At 43.6% G+C, this 18,742-nt stretch overlaps 1 protein-coding gene across 17 annotated transcripts in view; it reads left to right on the top strand.

The window, feature by feature from the left end:
* Positions 1–18,445, top strand: part of FRMD6 (FERM domain containing 6) — a 74,156-nt gene extending 55,711 nt beyond the window's left edge. For 14 of the 17 annotated variants that reach the window (XM_023763848.1, XM_023763847.1, XM_014465619.2 and 11 more), the window contains 8 exons: positions 321–476; positions 3,846–3,911; positions 4,732–4,800; positions 7,359–7,533; positions 11,792–12,127; positions 13,224–13,355; positions 15,378–15,469; positions 17,626–18,445. In XM_023763848.1, the coding sequence (XP_023619616.1) occupies positions 321–476; positions 3,846–3,911; positions 4,732–4,800; positions 7,359–7,533; positions 11,792–12,127; positions 13,224–13,355; positions 15,378–15,469; positions 17,626–17,937 (1,338 nt within the window). In that variant the 3' untranslated portion in view covers positions 17,938–18,445. The remainder of the gene's footprint in view (positions 1–320; positions 477–3,845; positions 3,912–4,731; positions 4,801–7,358; positions 7,534–11,791; positions 12,128–13,223; positions 13,356–15,377; positions 15,470–17,625) is intronic. The other 3 variants (XM_006100225.3, XM_006100224.3, XM_023763846.1) reach the window with 2 other exon arrangements.
* Positions 18,446–18,742: the final 297 nt, after the last annotated feature.

Here is an 18,742-nt window from a genome sequence, read left to right as displayed (position 1 = left end):
TTTGTCTTTGGTTTGATTTTTTTTTTTTTTTTGGTTCCTGGTGAATTTAAAGCCAAGAGAACATACTTTTCCCATTGCTTGTGATTTTTCTTCTTAGATATTCAATACTGCAGCTAAAGTTGACTTTGTCACTTTGAGTATTAGCTGATTCAGCCTCGTACTAAAACCGATGGTGAAAACAGAGTGAACGTGGGAATGTTCTAGTGGATGTTAGCCCGTTTATATGGTTTGTTTAGGTCCTTGTCCTTCTGTCACTTACGGGTGAGGGTGTGTACACCCCCCGACAACTGTTGCATTGCTTGCCCGTTGTATTCCAACAGGTTGTTGCCAAGAGAGGGAAGGACTACATCCTGAAGCACATTCCAAACATGCACAAAGATCAGTTTGCACTGACCGCTTCCGAGGCTCACCTTAAATACATCAAAGAGGCCGTCCGGCTGGACGACGTCGCCGTCCACTACTACAGATTGTATAAGGTACAGACGGCCGCGCGCCTGCAGCTTCCGAGAAAAAACTCCTTCTCCATCACAAGGGGCGTTGATTTAACCTCTCAGTTCACTTTTTAAAGGGCTTTTAAGAGAGTTTCACGTGACCTGCTGTCTGTCACCGCAGGTCATCTCGGAGCGGGTGATGCTTTTTCTCGGCCCGGGAGCAGGATGCAGGCTCTCCTGGTTCTAACGCTGTGATAACACGGGGCTGCATATTGTGAATCTGGCTTTTCCATGAACAAAAATACCATAGTTGTTTTTCTTTTCTCCAAGTATGCATTTCTGTCTCGGGGAGTGACATTGGCAACTTCTTCGATCATTAGTTCTTAATATTCCCCAAAGTGACGTCACACAGCATCGGATCCATTAGTAACTAGAGCATCACAACGACAGCGAGTGCTTATTGAGTCCTGTGTTTATGGGGCACCCTTTATATTCATCCTTTAAAAAAATCCTCACCATTCTGTAAGATAGGAACTGTAATCTTCATTTTACAGATGAGGAAACAGACTAAAGGCCTCAAAACCAGTAAGTGGCAAGGCCAGGATCCAACCCAGGCCTAATCAGAGCCTGTGTCCTTTCTCCACCGAACTCTCTGATGTGTGTCACTCCCTTCTGTGTCCTGTGTATCCCTAGCCTCATTGTTTCAGAGGTCAGAGGCCACACACCCAAATAACAATTGGGGCCAAGCTCTGCGGGGAATCCCTCACACTACATTTATGGGATCCTGTCTTCTCTCCCCCTCCTCCTCCTCCCCATTCGTGGCCATATTTCACTCCTGAATCCCCACTTATGTATCCAGAGGTATATTCTCCAACCGAATAGGATGAAGTGGTTCAGAGTGTGGTCTATTGAGCCTAACTTGTGGGATTGACTCCTAGCTTCACCTCTTACCATGTGACCTTAGACCAGTTACTACTTAACCTCTCTGCTTCAGTTTCCCATCGTTAGATGGGGATGGTCATGACCTACCTCTGAGGTTCATTGAATAGGTAAAGGACAATGGATAAAAGGTGCTTCAAGCAGTTGTTACCTTTATCACTGTTACTATGCTTGGTATCACTCCATAGCCTTTGGTATCACTCCCTACCCAATGGTCTCGCACCCCTAGACCATTGGATATACTGCTGGTGAGCATATTGCCTGGTTCAGAAAACTTAGAAAGGGACCAAAGGATGGTGTTTCTTCTCTCTTCCATGTTTAAGAGGTGCACTGTTAATGCCCTGTCATCTTTGAAAGGCATAATTGAGTTCCATAATATCTTTTTGGCTAAATTCCTAAAGGACTTAGCTGTTTGTTTTTTTTCCTTAAATTTTATTTGTGACAATTTATAGGAGAAAATGCAAATAAATGACATTTTTGACAATCAGCTTATAATTTTAAAATGTATGAGAAGTATTAACAATGTATTGAAAAGACTGCGGCTTTGGAATCAGAAATCCTATCTAATAAAAGGCTAATATGCAAATTGTTCCCTTGACCAGGAGTTTGACCAACTGCCCGCAGCTCCTCCCCCAGGCCCCGTCCCCGATTGCCCCTCCCCCTCCCCCCAATCTGGGGTGGGGCCGGCCTGCCAACCTCCCATGTCCCCTCCCCCCAGCCGGCCTGGCCCTATTGGATGGGCTGGCCGGACCCCACCCCTGCACAAGTTCATGCACCCGGCCTCTAGTCACTTAAAAACCCTATATTACCACTGATAATTACTGGATCCTAAGTAAATATAAGTAATCCTGGGCCATCTATTAAGTGGGAATGATTCCATACATTTCCAACGTTGGGGAAAATTCTATGAGATAATGAATCTGAAATAACCAGGTGAAGTGTCTAGTACATTAGTGATTCTTATTTGATAAGGAAATTTAGTATTTAAAAAAATTCTATTGGCCCTGGCCAGGTAGCTCATTTACTTAGAGCAGCATCCCCTAAGGTTATAGGTTTGATCCCTGATTAGGGCACATAAAAGAATCAACCAATGAATGCATAAATAAGTGGAACAAATAGATGTTTCTCTCCCCTCCCCCCCACCACACACCCCCTCGCTCTCTCTCTTTCGCTCTCTCTTTTTCTAAAAATCAATTTTTAAAATCCTATTAAGAATCATTTAGTGAAGTGGATATCCTCAATTTATCTTGTGTAAAAATCTTTCAAACTTACTTAAAGTGCAGTACTTCTACATGGCATGGAAAATGACTCTAGTCTGCTTAAAATGAGATAATTAATCATAGTTAATGTAACTGAATGAAGTGGGAAATAATATTATTGCCTCATGGGCAGAATTTTTATTCTTTGGAGAAGTCAAGTGGCAGCCACTAAAACTGCTTCATTTAAGGCCTGGTTACAAATGGAAATAAGGTAGATGGAGGATAGGAAACGTCCTGAAAAAGAAAAAAAACAAATTCTGTGCTCCCTTTCCAGTACTGCACACCTCATACATGCACAGCCCGCGTTTTTATGAGCACAGTCTTCAGGAAACAATCAGAACGGCCTTGAAAGGGAAATTGGCCTAAACTCATAGTGATAGATTGGTTTCTCTTACTATATATGCCTTTCGTGATGTAAAAATATGTTGGTTGGAAAAAAACAACCCAAAGAGTAAAAATAGGCTATGTCTTCTCTTTTCTGTGCCTGGTGAGGATGCATTTTCAAAAAATACTTCTTAACCATGTTCCTGGGGGAAATGGCACTATAATAAAGATCTGTACATATTTATTGTTTGTACTGAGAAATCTTATAGTGAGAATAGTTTAGTTACTTAATAATATTATGTCTCTTTTATTTTATACTTTATATTTTATAAACACTTTTACAGATGAGCACCTAAAAAGATGTGGCCAAAGTTCTAAGTATTCTTTTTTTTTTAAGTGTTTATTGTTGCAAGTATCACATGTCCCCCTTTTTTCCCGTTGACCCGTTCTAGCCCACCCCCCACCCCAGGCCTTCACCACACTATTGTCTGTGTCCATGGGTTATGCATAAATGCATATAAGTTCTTTGGCTGATCTCTTTCTACCTGAGTACATTCTTAATTGGAGAATTTTTTCCCTTATGTAGTTATACTTTATTGTTTATAGTTTATGGGTTAGCTGGTAGAATGTATACCATTTTGGTAAGTAATAATTGAGCATTTAAAAAATAAGTACTTTTTAAAAAAAACCAACCGATATAAAACTTTTTCAGCTTTATTATTTGTCCTCATGAGAGACCCTTAAATATTTAGGCTTGCCTGAAATCTTAGCTTCTGAGCTGGGAGATTTACCCAGTTTTTAACATATAAAATCTGGTGCATCTCAGAATTTAATTATGACTTTATATTCAAGGTTCTAACATAGACATCTTCATAAAATGTTATTCCTCCAGGATAAAAGGGAAATTGAAGCTTCTCTGACCCTCGGGCTGACCATGCGGGGAATACAGATTTTCCAGGTGAGTAAATGAGAGAACTAAGTGTCCAGTAGGCACTGCTCTGTCTCCCAGGGACAGTGTCCCTCTGTGGTCCTGTGATAGGTTCACCGGTCCTTTTGTGGCCACGGATTGGTCATTGCTTCCTGTATGTGTGCACAGGTGCGGACGATGTGGGATAGACCAAGGGATCCAGTCTAAACCATGTAGTAACAAGTCTTCCAGAACAGAAAACAAAAAGCCAAAGATTGGCCCACGTTCACCACTTTTTCTGTGTGTGTCATTGACGTTAAATATACTCTTGTATATTTTTGTCCTCTGGAGCATTTATAATTCTAAAGATGACATATGCATACAGTGCCTGAGCAGATGTTTTAATTTCCGTTACACTTTTCTGATAAAGCTTGTCCCTTGCGTAAGTAGGTGGGATGGTGCTACAGCCATTGACAAGGGGGAGAAAAAGCCTCTTTCTGGGAGAGCTAGGAGAGTATCAGGATATCTTTTCTTTGATGTGGGCAAAATATCCAAGGATGAAAGTCTGAGTACCTTGTCTCATCTCCTGAATGCCCAAGTCTTTCGGACTTTTTATTTAAATTTTAGGGATAGGCCAAAAGAGGAAAGATTGCCTGGAAAGGGCAGTTAATGATGCAGTCACTCGGGAACCGGAAACTACTGAATCATATCACTAATCTTTTAATTACTGTCTGCACATCTCCAAAGAGAGCTGAGGGCCTCTTTTGGATTTTAATTAATGTATTTTAGTTTTCTGGGAGATAAATTAGAGCCATTTTAGTGTCTGTCCGTTTCATCAGTAACTCTGTATGCATTATAATTCTTCCCACAGAATTTAGATGAAGAGAAACAATTACTTTATGACTTCCCCTGGACAAATGTTGGAAAGTTGGTATTTGTGGTAAGTTTAAAATAACTGGCTAAAATAAATTACTCAGTTGTTTGTTTGTTTTTGGAATTTTGTTGTTTCTTGTTTTTTAAAACAATATTGTCCCAGACACAAAAGTTGATATTTTTAAGAAGTCAGCAGTGAAGATAATTAGATTTCTTATATTCTTATGTCACTCATCAGTAGAACAGCTAAAATTAAAGAATTTTATAGCAAAAGAAATAACTAATTTTAATTTGTGTGCCTGGTCTTCACCACACTACCCTAAGTTATTCTACTTGCAAAAGAAATGTAGTGAGAAAAGTACAAGATGAGTTCATCAAATAGAATTATTTTAAAAGTGTACAGCAGAGGGATTAGAAAACAGAAAACCATAATCACAGGGTAAGTGCTCTTCGTGTGGGGCCGGCCAGTTCCTTTGGAAATTACTTCCTTTGAAGAAGGAATAAAGAGTGATATAAAAAGATGTTGCTATTAATATCTGACTCTTTGAAACTCATCATTATAAAGAAAGGTCTATAGTTCTTAACAGGAAAAATACCTTTATTTTTAGAATATTTTTAGAGCAAATTCATGATTTTTCCAGCTGTTTCTTTACTTTGCTATCTCCATTTCTTAGTAGAGTTCAAAGAATTACAGTTAACAGTGTGTCTGTCTAGTAGTCATTAAAATCCACAATTTTCTTTTGTTCAGAAACTACTGAAAAAATACACAAAGAAAGGAGGGAGATAAGGATTTGTGCACATGGGCCTCTCTCCCCTGAGGAAGATGGCCTATATAAATAAAGAGTCGTATTGCCAAATAGCACTGGGCACTGATTCCACACTGTCCTGTGAGTCAGAAGACCTGTTCCTGACTTTACATTACTTTAATTACTTGGGCACAGTTCAATCTGATTTCACTTTACTCCTACGTTAAGCGCGGCCTGACCTGCCTCCTCCCCACTGCTCTCCTTTGTTCCAGCTCTTTGTGAAAGGATCTGGGCTGTTTGAAAATGAGTACATTATTGCCAGACTTGCCCCTTTCATGTCCCACACTAAGTAGTCATAAAATGCATTTCTGGAATTGAGTGTTTTAAGGGTCCTGGACTCAGTGGATCTAGTTTTGCGTCATACTCATCTGAGGAGCGGGTTGAAGTTATAGACTTTTGGGCCTCGCCCTCCTCTCCTAGAGATTTTCGATTCGGTGACTGTGGGTTGGAGAGGAGGAATCTACTTTGACAGACTTCCCAGATGCAGCCAGCCCAGCCCTGCCTAGCTGTGTGACCTTGAGCAAATTGCTTAACCTCTCTGTGCCTTAGTTTCTTCATTTCAAATTGAGGGTGAGGATGAATGAGTTACATCTGCTTACAGCTTGTTAAGTATCAGTTATTACTGTTCTAGCATTGGGGTCCACCGGTGGTCTTTTAAAGAAGTCCAGAGGTGAAAAATTCTATCCCTGTCTGAGTTACACAAACCCATATTGCTTTGTACCCACTTCAAGTTAGCGTATGCCTCCCTCTTTGCTTCACTTCTCCTCTCTGGCTGAGAATCTTTGTATCTGGAATACTCCGTTTTGTAGTTCTGCTGCTGCTTTATTCATTATTAGGAAAGTGAAAGAAATTCAAAATATTCTAGAACTGTAAGGAACTCTGCCAGACTCTCTCCCTCCACTTAGAACACTATGTTAATGATCCCAGACTTAAAGAATGTGATTCCTTATATCTCTATTGATAGACACTTATAGCTCTTCTTTCTCTTTCTTGTCCCATCCCACTGCTGTCTCTGTAGCTTCCGGCTAAGAGAAGTTTTATATTTTTTCTAAACCCTAAATAGGTATCCAGTATTTTTCACCATCATAATTCTATTTATTTCCTTCCCGGAATTTATCATAAGCTATAATTATTCTCTGTGTTAATTTACCATCTGTTCCACCAGAATGTGTCTCCCTGAGGGTGGGGAGCTTGTCTGTCCTGTTCACTGTTGTTTCCTCGGTGTCTGTCTAGCGCAGGGATCGGTACACGGCGCGTGTCCCACAAATACTTGAATGCATTCTGCTTGTGGAACTTGTTTGCTGAGTTAAGTGTTGGGATTGCATTTGAGGTTGAGGATGCTGCATGACGGGCCCTTCCCTTCTCCATTATATAAATGGCCTGACCAGCCAGAGACACCAAAGATCTTCCTCAACTGTCACACCCAGTCAGTGATTACCAGAAGACCCTCGCTAGACCCTTTCCTGAATTTTGGGTAACCCTCTGTCTGTGACAGTTTTGAAAGGGAACACGGTACTTTATGTCTCAGCAAATTTTGAATGGAGCTTTATACGGTAAGTCCTCACTCAAAGTCGTCCACAGGTACAGCGACTTTAAGCAAAATGACGTACGACAAAACCAGTTTTACTATAGGCTGATAGAAACAAGTGTTGCGTTCCCATAGCAACTCATCAACGTTGTGATGAAACGACCTTATCCAAGGACCTGCTGCACATCGTTTTCGGAATCTGTAGTTTTCCTTAGCAAGTAAACAATGTAGGGGACCTGGGCAAATCAGAGACTTTGCTTCCCGAATCTGATTTATGCTTTCCCTCCCCAGGGTAAGAAATTTGAGATTTTGCCAGATGGCCTGCCCTCAGCCAGGAAGCTCATATACTACACGGGGTGCCCCCTGCGCTCCAGGCACCTCCTGCAGCTGCTGAGCAACAGCCACCGCCTCTACATGAACCTGCAGCCCATCCTGCGCCACATCCGGAAGCTGGAGGAAAACGAAGGTATCGCAGGCTCCTGCGAGGTGGGATTTGGGGGCCAGGACTCTCCCAATTTAGTGCAGCCTCCTCTGCATCCCAGCACTGTTCCAGAAGGCAAGGGTAGCCTTGGTGCCAGCAGCTGCACCCATCCCAAATGCCGAGGTGATCCCTGTCGTTGAGCTGCCCCTTGTGTAGTCTCTTTAGCTTATCCCACGCTTGGCTTGAAAATGCTTGTGAGAAGCCACCATGTGAAGGTTCAGGCCAAGGTTTAGCTGCATCTCGGAGCTCCGTGTATACACGGATCCACCTTGGTTCTATTATCCGCGGGGAATCTGAAATTGCTTCCAACGAAGTGGGTCACAGAAATGGCTGCAGTCTCTCTTCTTGACTGCGGGGAAGCCCCCACGTCTCCTTAGCAAGAATGGCAAAGGAGGGAGAAATTTTCACCTGAGGATTTTACCAGCCAGTCCTGTGGGGGCTGGGCTGAGACACAGACAGAATAGAGCAGTCTATTAGGAGCCCCAGAGTCCCGGGCCAAAGTTGACACATGGTGAAGAAGAGGGAGGCAGAGAGGGCCTCTAAGAGCAGGCTTCAACTTTACAGTATTAAGCTCGTGGGTAACCCTTTATCTTGGGTTATGGCACCCTGGAGTTACTCCACTTAACACTCCGACTTCTGATCCCCCAAAAGGCTACTTTGCATATTTGTTTATTTTTTAATGCCTTCCGTTTATTTTGCAAAATCATGTCGTACTAATTCTTGGTAATGCGATTAGATTAGTAGATTTTAGGGGGTTGCATGATCATTAGGATGCAGATTCATATCGGAGGTCCATGTCTGAAACAGATTTTGACCTCTCAGATCCAACCTTTCCCACAGAAACAAGGCAATGCCTGCTCTCTCTGAGCAAGCAAAACACCTCAGAGAGCTTTGCACATCCAATTGATGTCTTTCCAAAGCTGCCTCTGTCTAAATGAGACCCCATTTGGAGATGTCACTGTCATTTAATTAGCGATTAGAACGTGAGTCATCTCCCACTGTCTGCCACCACGCTGCACCTGTCTTCGGAGAGAGTGGGTAAAAATGTCAGGTGTATTGGCTTCCGCCGCTGCCAGACTGCCAGTTCTTCCCCAGATGACTCATCGGTATGACAAATATATCTCTCCGACGCTGACACGAATATTAAAGAGAATTCAGACAGGAAAAGGTGCCGAGGAAACTTGCGAGGATGGGTAGGAGACTTAGTGGGGTGCAGAGCCCGTTGTTTGCCAAGTCAGCCTCGTTCCTAATCGGTGCCTTGAGAAGTTCATTATTCCACCAGCTCTCCACCAGCAGCCTTTTACTAAATTCTTGTTTAGGGGACTGTAGGGGGAGCTCTGTAGAGCCCATAAGATGGAACGAACCATAGCGTTTAAGGTAAACTACCCAGCATGTACCGGGTGCATTTGTGGGCTTACATGTACAGGGCAATAAAGGAATGAAAAAATTGTAAACTGGATCTTTTATTTGGGCAAATGTAGATAGATTTGGAAGGGAAGTCTTTTTTTCTTCTTCTTCTTCTTCCAGAGAAAACACATTTAATTTCTTCTACTTAGAGATCACACCAAGTCTGAGGAAAAATTGAAATCAAGTTCCTCTGGCTTGGCCTGAATCCACTTATCTTGCCCGCACTTAAAGCCTTTTTCAATATTGGCTCAGCAAAAAGAGCAGCACAAAAAGAATCTTATTTTTCTTAATTACATTTCATTTAGAGTCACCTTGTCTGAAATACTGTTTTAGTGTTTTATAGCAGAAAAGAGTCACAAGAATTCTTCCATAGTATTCAGAAGAGAAGTGCCTTTGTCATTAGAAAGATGTTAACCCAACTTTATTCAGTACCTAGAGCTTATTCTTAAGACATCTATACAGAAGTCACATCGCCTGCATTCTATTTTAAAATCATGTGTGAAAACCTTTGCGGTCGCTGGGCTTTTCCCACAGAGGGAATAAAGGCACACTGGCATGTTGAGCATCTTCGCTGTTGATGCCAGTGATTGCGAGGGGGATGAGAAGTTGCATTTTGCATTCCTTCAAACCAATTTCTGCGTTATTTCAGCATTTCCCTCAGTTTGTGACTGAGTGGTATGAAGCTTCTTAAATGTTTGCAGAGGGTCTAAGTGATGTAGCACTCACTTCAAAGGAGACAGAAGCCAGCCTCGCGGTGCACCAGGGCTGCTGACACTCTGATAGGAAGTGTATGTACACAGGGCTCCTAGCGGGAGCGCAGGCTGGTGACTGCTTGTACCCCAGGGAGTGTACTAGTGAGTATGGGAAACTCGGATTGGCTCCAAACCTACCTGCAAGCTGGGGTTAAAAAGACTATTTGTAAAGATGTAGAAAAGCTTTTATTTATATTTATTTATTTATTTAGTTAGTTAGTTTTTAATATATATTTTTATTGATTTCAGAGAGGAAGGGAGAGGGAGAGAGAGATAGAAACATCAATGATGAGAGAAAATCATTGATTGGCTGCCTCCTGCAGGCCCCACACCAGGGACTAAGCCCACAACCTGGGCATGTGCCCTGACTGGGAATCGAACCATGACCTCCTGGTTCATAGGTGGATGCTCAACCACTGAACCACGCCGGCCGGACTAGAAAACTTTCAAATAATCAGATCCACATTTCCCAATTGTCTCAGACCTCCAATACCCTATAGAACTTTTTCCCTATTTCTCTTTTATTACTTCTTTTCCTTCACTTGCCACCCTTCTGAGGGTCACATGGCTATCTATTATCTTGAAAGTACAGTAAGTAGAAATGGTATGAGAATCTTGCAGATGCTTTTAGCTCTCATCTTCATGTCAACCCGTTGCCTTCAGAAAGCAGGAATCCTTAGAACCCAGGCTCACCCTAAAAAATCGGTTGGATGTACTTGTCTCAGTGGTGCGTGTTGGGCTGTGATGTCCAGCCCCAGTCTGCGTCCTCTGTGGCTACACACACATGCCTTCGTGTTTCAGCCCGATTCCTTAGAATTGACAGGAAGGGGCTGGAGCCCAGAAACGCCCGCCTCGCCGTCACCTAGCATCTCTCCATTATGCATCCAGCAAAGCATATCATCATCTTCTCTTTCTGGTGATGCTCATTCCCTCTCGGGAGCCTGTGGCGATGATACTTCAGAGCTGGAACCAGACATCAGCAGTGCGAGTGTTTTTACTTAACCAAGAAACAAGACAATTAAATCCGCCATCAGCCCCCTGAGGACCCAATTAGTCTCCTTGTTAGCAGCTTCTGAGATAATATCAACTTAATGTTTCCCAAATGCACTCTCCATTGTTAGCATTGTTCTAATGTGTCATTTCTCATCCGTATTAAAAACACAAGGAAGCTAAACTATCTTTTTGTTTTAAATTTCTGACGTGACGCACAAAAATAATGTTTTTGTGTCAGGTGTGCCCCTGCACCTCAGCTGTAACTTTGTGCTTGATGTACTGGCTGGTTTAGCACTTGATGAAAGGGACTTGTGTCTCTGCATGTGACACGTTCAGGAACATTTTTACCAATCAGAGGCCATGTGACACACCAGTCGTGATGACTGTGTTTTCTAACTAGATGAGACAGTCTCACTAATTCAGCCTAAACGGAGAAAAGCAGTCTTCGCTAATGTACACCTAAATTTTAGAATTACCTGAAAGAAATTCTCAGAAGAATCGTTTTATTTTAAATTGTATTCAACAAGTTAGAGCTAAACAAACAGTGGACCAAATGAACAAAGGAAATGAATGGCAAATAGCATAATTATGTTTATTCAACAGTCTCCTAAGGTAGTGTTTCTGAAATTACCTGTGGGGGAAGGACCAGGTTTTTTGAATTTCTAATCCACTGTGGACTGATACTTCTGCAAAATACCAAAGTCACAGTGGTGGCTGCCACGACAATGTCAGGCTGCTCTAACACTTTCTAAATGTTTATTCTCAGTGACTGAACTTATTTCACTGCGGGGCCAATAACAGTTTGCTGAAACGAGGTGGTCGGTCAAGGAGCAGCCTTCTTCTCTGGTGTTTGAAGTTTTAGAACCCTGAGTAGTATAAACGCTCCCCTCAAATGTGTCGTCCTGGCTTTTATTCACTTGGCAGTGTTCTTAGGTGGAGAGCCTGCCAGAATTAGGACCACTTGCCAGTCACTAGATTCTGAGAGTGAACTTGTACTTGATCTTGGCCTGATGACTGACTCACGTAAGCTCCCCATCCGGTCCCCTGTCTTGGTTAAGTGAGATGACGATCGGTTGTTTCTTCCCAAACAGAGAAGAAGCAGTACCGGGAATCTTACATCAGTGACAACCTGGACCTTGACATGGACCAGCTGGAGAAGCGGTCCCGGGCCAGCGGGAGCAGCGTGGGCAGCATGAAGCATAAGCGCCTGTCTCGTCACTCCACCGCCAGCCACAGCAGTTCCCACACCTCGGGCATCGAGGCGGACACCAAGCCTCGGGACCCGGGGCCGGAGGACAGCTACTCCGGCAGCGCCATCCACCGCAAGCTGAAGACCTGCAGCTCGATGACCAGCCACGGCAGCTCCCACACCTCAGGGGTGGAGAGCGGCGGCAAGGACCGGCTGGAAGAGGACTCGCAGGACGATGGTAACCTTTCCCCCCGGCCCTCCGAGCCGACAGGACAGCCCCGTCCTCATGGCTCGTTTCTTTTTCTCTCCTAGTTGTTTCTCAGGTATTAGTTCTACAGAATTGATGTCTGCAGAACAACTAAGAAGTAGTAAAATAGAGAGAAAGGTGCATGCCACCTTCCCCAGTGACTTGATTGGGTTGTTTGTGAACAAAACATCCCTCTAGTCATGAGCCTTTGCCACCACAGGGTTGGATGGTTGTGGATTCTAAATTTTAGGATTTCATATGGAATAGAAGTTAGTCCCACAGCCCTTGGGTCTGCGTTTCTGATTTCCACATGAAATAAGCATTGGTTAGGACAACAGATTAGATTCAATGATAGTGACATAAATGTCTTGAACTTTCAAAAAAAAAAAAAAGAATTTTGAGTCCAGGCCATTTCATTAATTAGTATTTCTTAAATACTTTTTATATCACCAGAACGCTGGGGAGTATAAAAGAAACACAGCACCTGGCCGCTTAACTCTGTGGCGAGGAAATAAGATGAGCCTGTATCAGCCAAACTTAGCATTTGTTTACATCTTTTTTTTATTATTTTTCTGCCTCAAGTAAATGCTATAGCATTCAGGTTTGGGGAAGAGATACTGACTTCATTAAGGAAAGCTGCAGAACCTGTTTGGTTACTATAGAATTCATGTAGTAACCAAATTGAGTCACAACTACTCTGAGACTAGGCAGCTATGGCAGTGGGGAGCTCCATGAACTACTCATTCTGTGTCAACAGTCTGCTGTGGCATTAGCCAAATGAGCCATCCGTCTCCATTTGCCCTGTGACGGAAGCATGGTAGTAGAGCTTTTCTTCTTTCTTAAAGAGTAAACAACAATTGACAAATCAGGGTGTTGGAAGACCTGTGGAGAACACAGCAGTCTTGTGAGAAAGAGGACAAATAGCATCTGGTTGAGAATTGTCCCGAGAGTGGACTGCTGTAGAGCCTCATACGCCGACTTATTTTCAAATACGAATAATTACATAGCCTCCCTCCGAATGTGGCTGTGCATTATGGTGATCATTTCCCTTTCTGCCACTACATGTCTTTTCCCTTTTCTGTGTCAGAAATAGAGATGTTGGTTGATGACCCGAGGGACCTGGAGCAGCTGAACGAAGACTCGCTGGAGGTCAGCCCGGACATGTGCATCTACATCACGGAGGACATGCTCCTGTCGCGGAAGCTCAATGGACACTCTGGTGAGCTCTCCTGGGGAGTGCTCCTTAGCAGAACGGGTTTTGTTTTTAAACCTCAGTTAACTTCTGTTTTTGTCACGTGTCATAAATTAATCTCTGTTCTTTAGAGAAAGATGCCTTAGTACAGGTACTGTCCAAGTGGCCTGGTGCTTATCATTATGCCGCTCAAAGCTTTGATTGAGTGAGAGACCCTGTTAGGGTTGGAGTGACTGCCATTGCTCTGTCAAGACCCACAGTCCTGCCCTAACTGGTGTTGCTCAGTGGCTAGAACGTCGGCCTGCAGACTGAAAGATCCCGGGTTGGATTCTGGTCAAGGGCACATGCCTGGGTTGCGGGCTCGATTCCCAGTGTGGGTCACGCAGGAGGCAGCCAATCAATGATTCTCTCTCATCATTGATGTTTCTATTTCTCTCTCCCTCTCCCTTCCTCTCTGAAATCAATAAAAATATATTTAAAAAAAGACCCACAGTCCCCGATGCTGCACCTCTCCCATGCACATGGGCAGGGAATCAGATGAATAAGGCCAGCACAGTCCCCCCACCCTGGCACTCACTCTGCAAGAGCGCGAGGAACCTTTATGGCAGAAGCCCACTGTCTGGCCCAGCAGAACCCTGGCCTCCAGGTGCTCTGCCAGGAACAGACCTGCGGTGGTGACAGAATCCTCTGCCTGACCAACAAAGAGCCGCAGGCCGGTGCTCTGGGCATGCTTAGCTTAGTTCTTACACCCAGCTTTCCTCCCTTTCTGCCCATTTGTTTTATTGGGTTGAATTTTCCTTATAAGTACATTTCAATGTGTATTAAATATAAACTCATAATTACATGCACGTTATAGGTGCACAGATAGCACACTCATTCACTGTGCATGTGTGCATGTGTGTGCATGAAACAATATAAAAGTGCTTGTGGGGAGGGGGTACGAGGGAAGCATTTAACACAGAAACTGTTATTTCTATAGGTTATTAACAGTGGCTGAATGAAAATCACAATACGGTTTTGTTTTTTTTAATAAGGTGGGAAGGTACTTAAATTATTTGGCCTTAAGGACTTGACCTACTCACTTGCTTCACCTGTTTGCAAGAAAAATGTCAGTGATCATCCCATACATCTCCAGCTCTTGTTGGCTGTTTTACCTTCTGAAACATGTCTTGGGGATGCTTCACTCACATGCCGCAGTCTCATAAGGAAGTGTCAGTCCTGGATTTCTGTTTCCAAGTTTCAGCAGGTTGCCCCTAAGCACTGGGGTGATTAGGGACCCTGCTGATCTTCACTGTGGCCTCCCATTTCAGGCTCTTACCAGTGAGGGGATTGCCTCAGGAGGTATGGGCCACAGTGTCCCTGTCGGCCAAGAAGAGCTTCTGTGAACTGAGCGAGTTCCATGTGCAGGCCCTGTACTTCGTGCTTTTTATGCACATTCTCTTTAATCATCATAAAACTCTGTTGATAGGTGCTGCTATCAGCCCCCTGTATAAGAGGGGCTGATAGGAGACTCAGGGTGGTTAAGTAACTGGCCAGGACACCTGGCTGATTACTTGTCTGGGCCGAGGATCAACCCAGATCTGTGTGACTCGAGAGGCCAGAGCCCTCACACTTACCCACTGCACACCCAAGTGGACCAAACCTAGAAGTCACTGTTCAGGTGGGATTAAGTTCAAAGGTGGTGTTATGTGGTAAGTGGGAAGATTTCAGGAGACATAGTAAAGAGACTCCTTTACCCTAGGGTCTTTGTTTTTACTACTAACTTCATCACAGAGAGCTTCATTAGAAGTTTATTTTAGAAAATTCAGGCTCTAAATTTCTTCCTATACTCAAAACCCACATTCATCTCAACCCACCCCTCACCCCAATTTCCTATAAGATACAAGATAAAATGTGTTCCATCCTGGTTGTCTGCTACCAAAGAATCACTGTGAGATTTTCCAATAATGGTTCATATTTGATCTTTCTTTTTCAGTAGCAACAGTATATGTGGCAAGAGGTATGAATAATGTGAAATCTTCATTGCTTTTTATTCTGTTTTTACTTTAGGGTTGATTGTGAAAGAAATCGGTTCTTCCACCTCCAGCTCCTCCGAAACAGTTGTCAAACTTCGTGGCCAGAGTACCGATTCTCTTCCACAGGTATGGAGGGACCTGAACACTGTAAATAGCAAGTCAGCATGCATATTTATATAGAGAGGCGAAAATTAAAAATCCTGAGGAAATGATTCTTACCAGATACATGCATTACAGTCTCATTCTGAGCTGACTTCCAGTTTATTTGCTGGTTCCATTTATCTTGGAGTTGATTTGGTTTTGGATAAATTATGCACCTTGTGTCACACTCTAGGTGTCCAGACTTCAGGCTGACGGTGTGTGTGTGTGTGTGTGTGTGTGTGTGTGTGTGTTGATTGACAACAACAACTGGTCAGGTGTGCTGGGTAGAGGTCTTTCTCCACACTCTGATTCTCTCGTTCAGAGTAAACTTTCAAAGTATACTATGGGAGAATATTTGATAACCTGTGTTCACTGGTTAGGCTAAGATGTCAAAAGTTATAGACAAGTTAACATACTCTAAAGCTCATGGTTGCGGTATTTGGATAAAATGTACAACTTATATTGACCTCTATTTTCTGAGCGCTCTCTATCTCTCCTTATATGTCTCTTTTTCTTGGGTTCTCTCTTTTTTTTTTCTTCTGTGTATTTCTTTTATTTCCATTTTTTTCCTGCATTCTGGTAATTTTTGCCTACTGCCTTTTTCTCTCTCTTTTTTTTTTCCTATTTGCCCTTTCTTCTTTCATTTATGTAGTCATAATGTGAAATGATATTTTATTAAATATTTTTCTGAGCCCAGCCAGTGTGGTTCAGTAGTTGAGCGTCAGCCCATGAACTAGGAGGTCACAGTTCGATTCCCCGTCAGGGCACATGCCCAGGTTGTGGGCTCGATCCACAGTAGAGAGCATGCAGGAGGCACCTGATCAATTATTCTCTCTCATCATTGGTGTTTCTGTCTCTCCCTCTCTCTGAAATCAGTGAAAACATATTTAACAACAAATATTTTTCTGAGAACTCTAATGCATAATTTTTAAAGCTGTATGTGTTGCATGATTAGGTGGCATGAACTCCAGAATCAGACTGCCTGGGTTTGCACCCTGCTAGGCCACTAAGTGTTAGCTCTTATTGTACATAAATGTTTGTGGAGCACAGCGAAGGATCAGAGTCCTCACCTACAGAGTGAGGAGAGCATTCCTGTGCCCGCCGTGAGGATTTGTGGTGATGACCTACGGAATTCTCCGTGTGAAAGCACATGGGCCCTGGGAGGACATCAGTACAGGGGATGGTCCTCTCCAGGGAGTGCTCCAAGGTGACACTTCCTGGTAAAATATTGTTGGGCTCGGACGCTCTTCTCTCCCTCCTGGTGCTTTTGCCTCTTAATTCTAACAGCGTTGTTGGCCTTTGTGGTGTTCAGCAGCTTAAGTGAGAGAGAATAAGGCCTCGTTTCCATTAATAACCCATTTAGTATCTTCCATTTATGTAATTATCTGAGCCATTTTTTAAAACTATTCATATGTTCAGCCAGTACCACCTCTTGGGATAATGAACTCCAATAGTCTGCTACCCGCTGTGTGAAGCCTTTGGCAGAACACGGCCCCTTGGGGCGTTCAAGAGCTGCCTCTCAGTCCTGGCACCTGCCTCCCAACCTTCTCTGTACCAGGTTATTCTTCCACCCCAAGAATTCTGGCTTAAAAAAAACAACAAAACAAAACAGTTCTCTAGTCTTTCTTCTGGAGAAATAATTAGTTTGTTTTCCCATTTCCTATTAACATAATAACAGACCTCAGCATGAACGCATTGCCACACTGAACTGCCATATGCTAAAGAAACAACCTCTTTACCTATGCAGCCTTATTTTAAGACAAGTGCTTGATTTCTGAGATGCTCGAGAGAGTTGGTTTCCTGTCGCATTTACTTCTCTGTGCCTTGGATTATTCATCTGTAAAATGGGGAGAATAATAGCACCCGCCGCATAGGGCTCATAGGAAGACTGAGTTGGTAATACACGTAGTGTGTTTAAAGCAGGGCCTACCACTGCATAATAAAGGCTCAGCAAATGTTAGCTGCTATTCCTGTTATTGGTGGTGCTGATATTTTTCTGCTAAGGGATCCGGGTGTTTTAGATTAGAAACCTCTCTAACATACAGGGTTCCTTAACCCTTTATATAGTTTTGCAGCCTCTCTCTGTAAACAAGGAAAATACTGCTATTGCTAACCTTTCACTTGAACCTGTCCTCTTGAAGTTGTTTCAGACTTCCCTTGTTTTGCAGACTATATGTCGAAAACCAAAGACTTCCACCGATCGGCATAGCTTGAGCCTCGATGACATCAGACTTTACCAGAAAGACTTCTTGCGCATCGCCGGTCTGTGTCAAGACACTGCTCAGAGCTACACCTTCGGCTGTGGCCACGAACTGGACGAGGAAGGCCTCTACTGCAACAGCTGCTTGGCTCAGCAGTGTGTCAACATCCAGGACGCTTTTCCAGTCAAAAGAACCAGCAAATACTTTTCTCTGGACCTCACTCATGACGAAGTTCCGGAGTTCGTTGTATAAAGTACGTCTGCGTGCAGCTCTACGGCAGCCCTGTTCCCCGGGGGCCGTGAAAGCCATGAGTTCTTTCTTATTCCTCGTGCCATATCTCCCTCACCCAAAACACAGCTCTTTCTTTATATTTGCGCCGGAAACAAAGCCGTGGGACAATTGCACTTTAAGTATTACACAGACGTGAAAGAGAATGTACAGCAAGACAAGTGCCTGGAGTTCACGAGCCTTCGGAAGGAAATGTGCTTTACTGGTTACCCAGCCTTCAGAATAGTGAACCGTGGTGTGTTTGCTCACCGTTTTGTTTTTTTAGTTCAGTCCCACGTAATAACATCATGTTTTTTATCATGGGCATGATGGCAGGGTTGTGTGCCTGTACATTTTTTTATCGCTCCCTCATGAAATGCCCATGTTTTGAGGGAGGAGAAAAGAGTCTCCTTTCTCTGGAGGGACCGTGGCCTAGCCCACACCCACTGCCGCCACACTGGGGCTGCACCAGTGTGAACCCTGGCGAAGCAGTCAGAATCAGTGCGTCTGGGGGTATAGCTCAGTGGTAGAGCATTTGACTGCAGAATCAGTGCGTCTAGCAAGCCAAAGAGATGAACATGACAGAAGTGCAGCCCAGGGTGGTACCGGCAGGCGTGAGCGAAGCAGTGCCCGAAGACGGCATGCTGCGTGCGGCGCCTGTGACTCCCCCGTGCCCAGCGCCGCGTCCTCCTCCTGCTCTTCCAGAAAATAATAGAGCAACTGTGTTCATGTCACAATGTATTTTGTAGAGTTTCCAACACTGTTTTCTGTTAAAAACTACGGAAATGTC

This window comes from Myotis lucifugus, unplaced genomic scaffold, assembly GCF_000147115.1.
Source record: "Myotis lucifugus unplaced genomic scaffold, Myoluc2.0 scaffold_304, whole genome shotgun sequence".
NCBI lineage: Eukaryota > Metazoa > Chordata > Mammalia > Chiroptera > Vespertilionidae > Myotis > Myotis lucifugus.
Note: the sequence above shows the minus strand (reverse complement) of the source record. Positions and strands in the feature narration are given on the sequence as shown.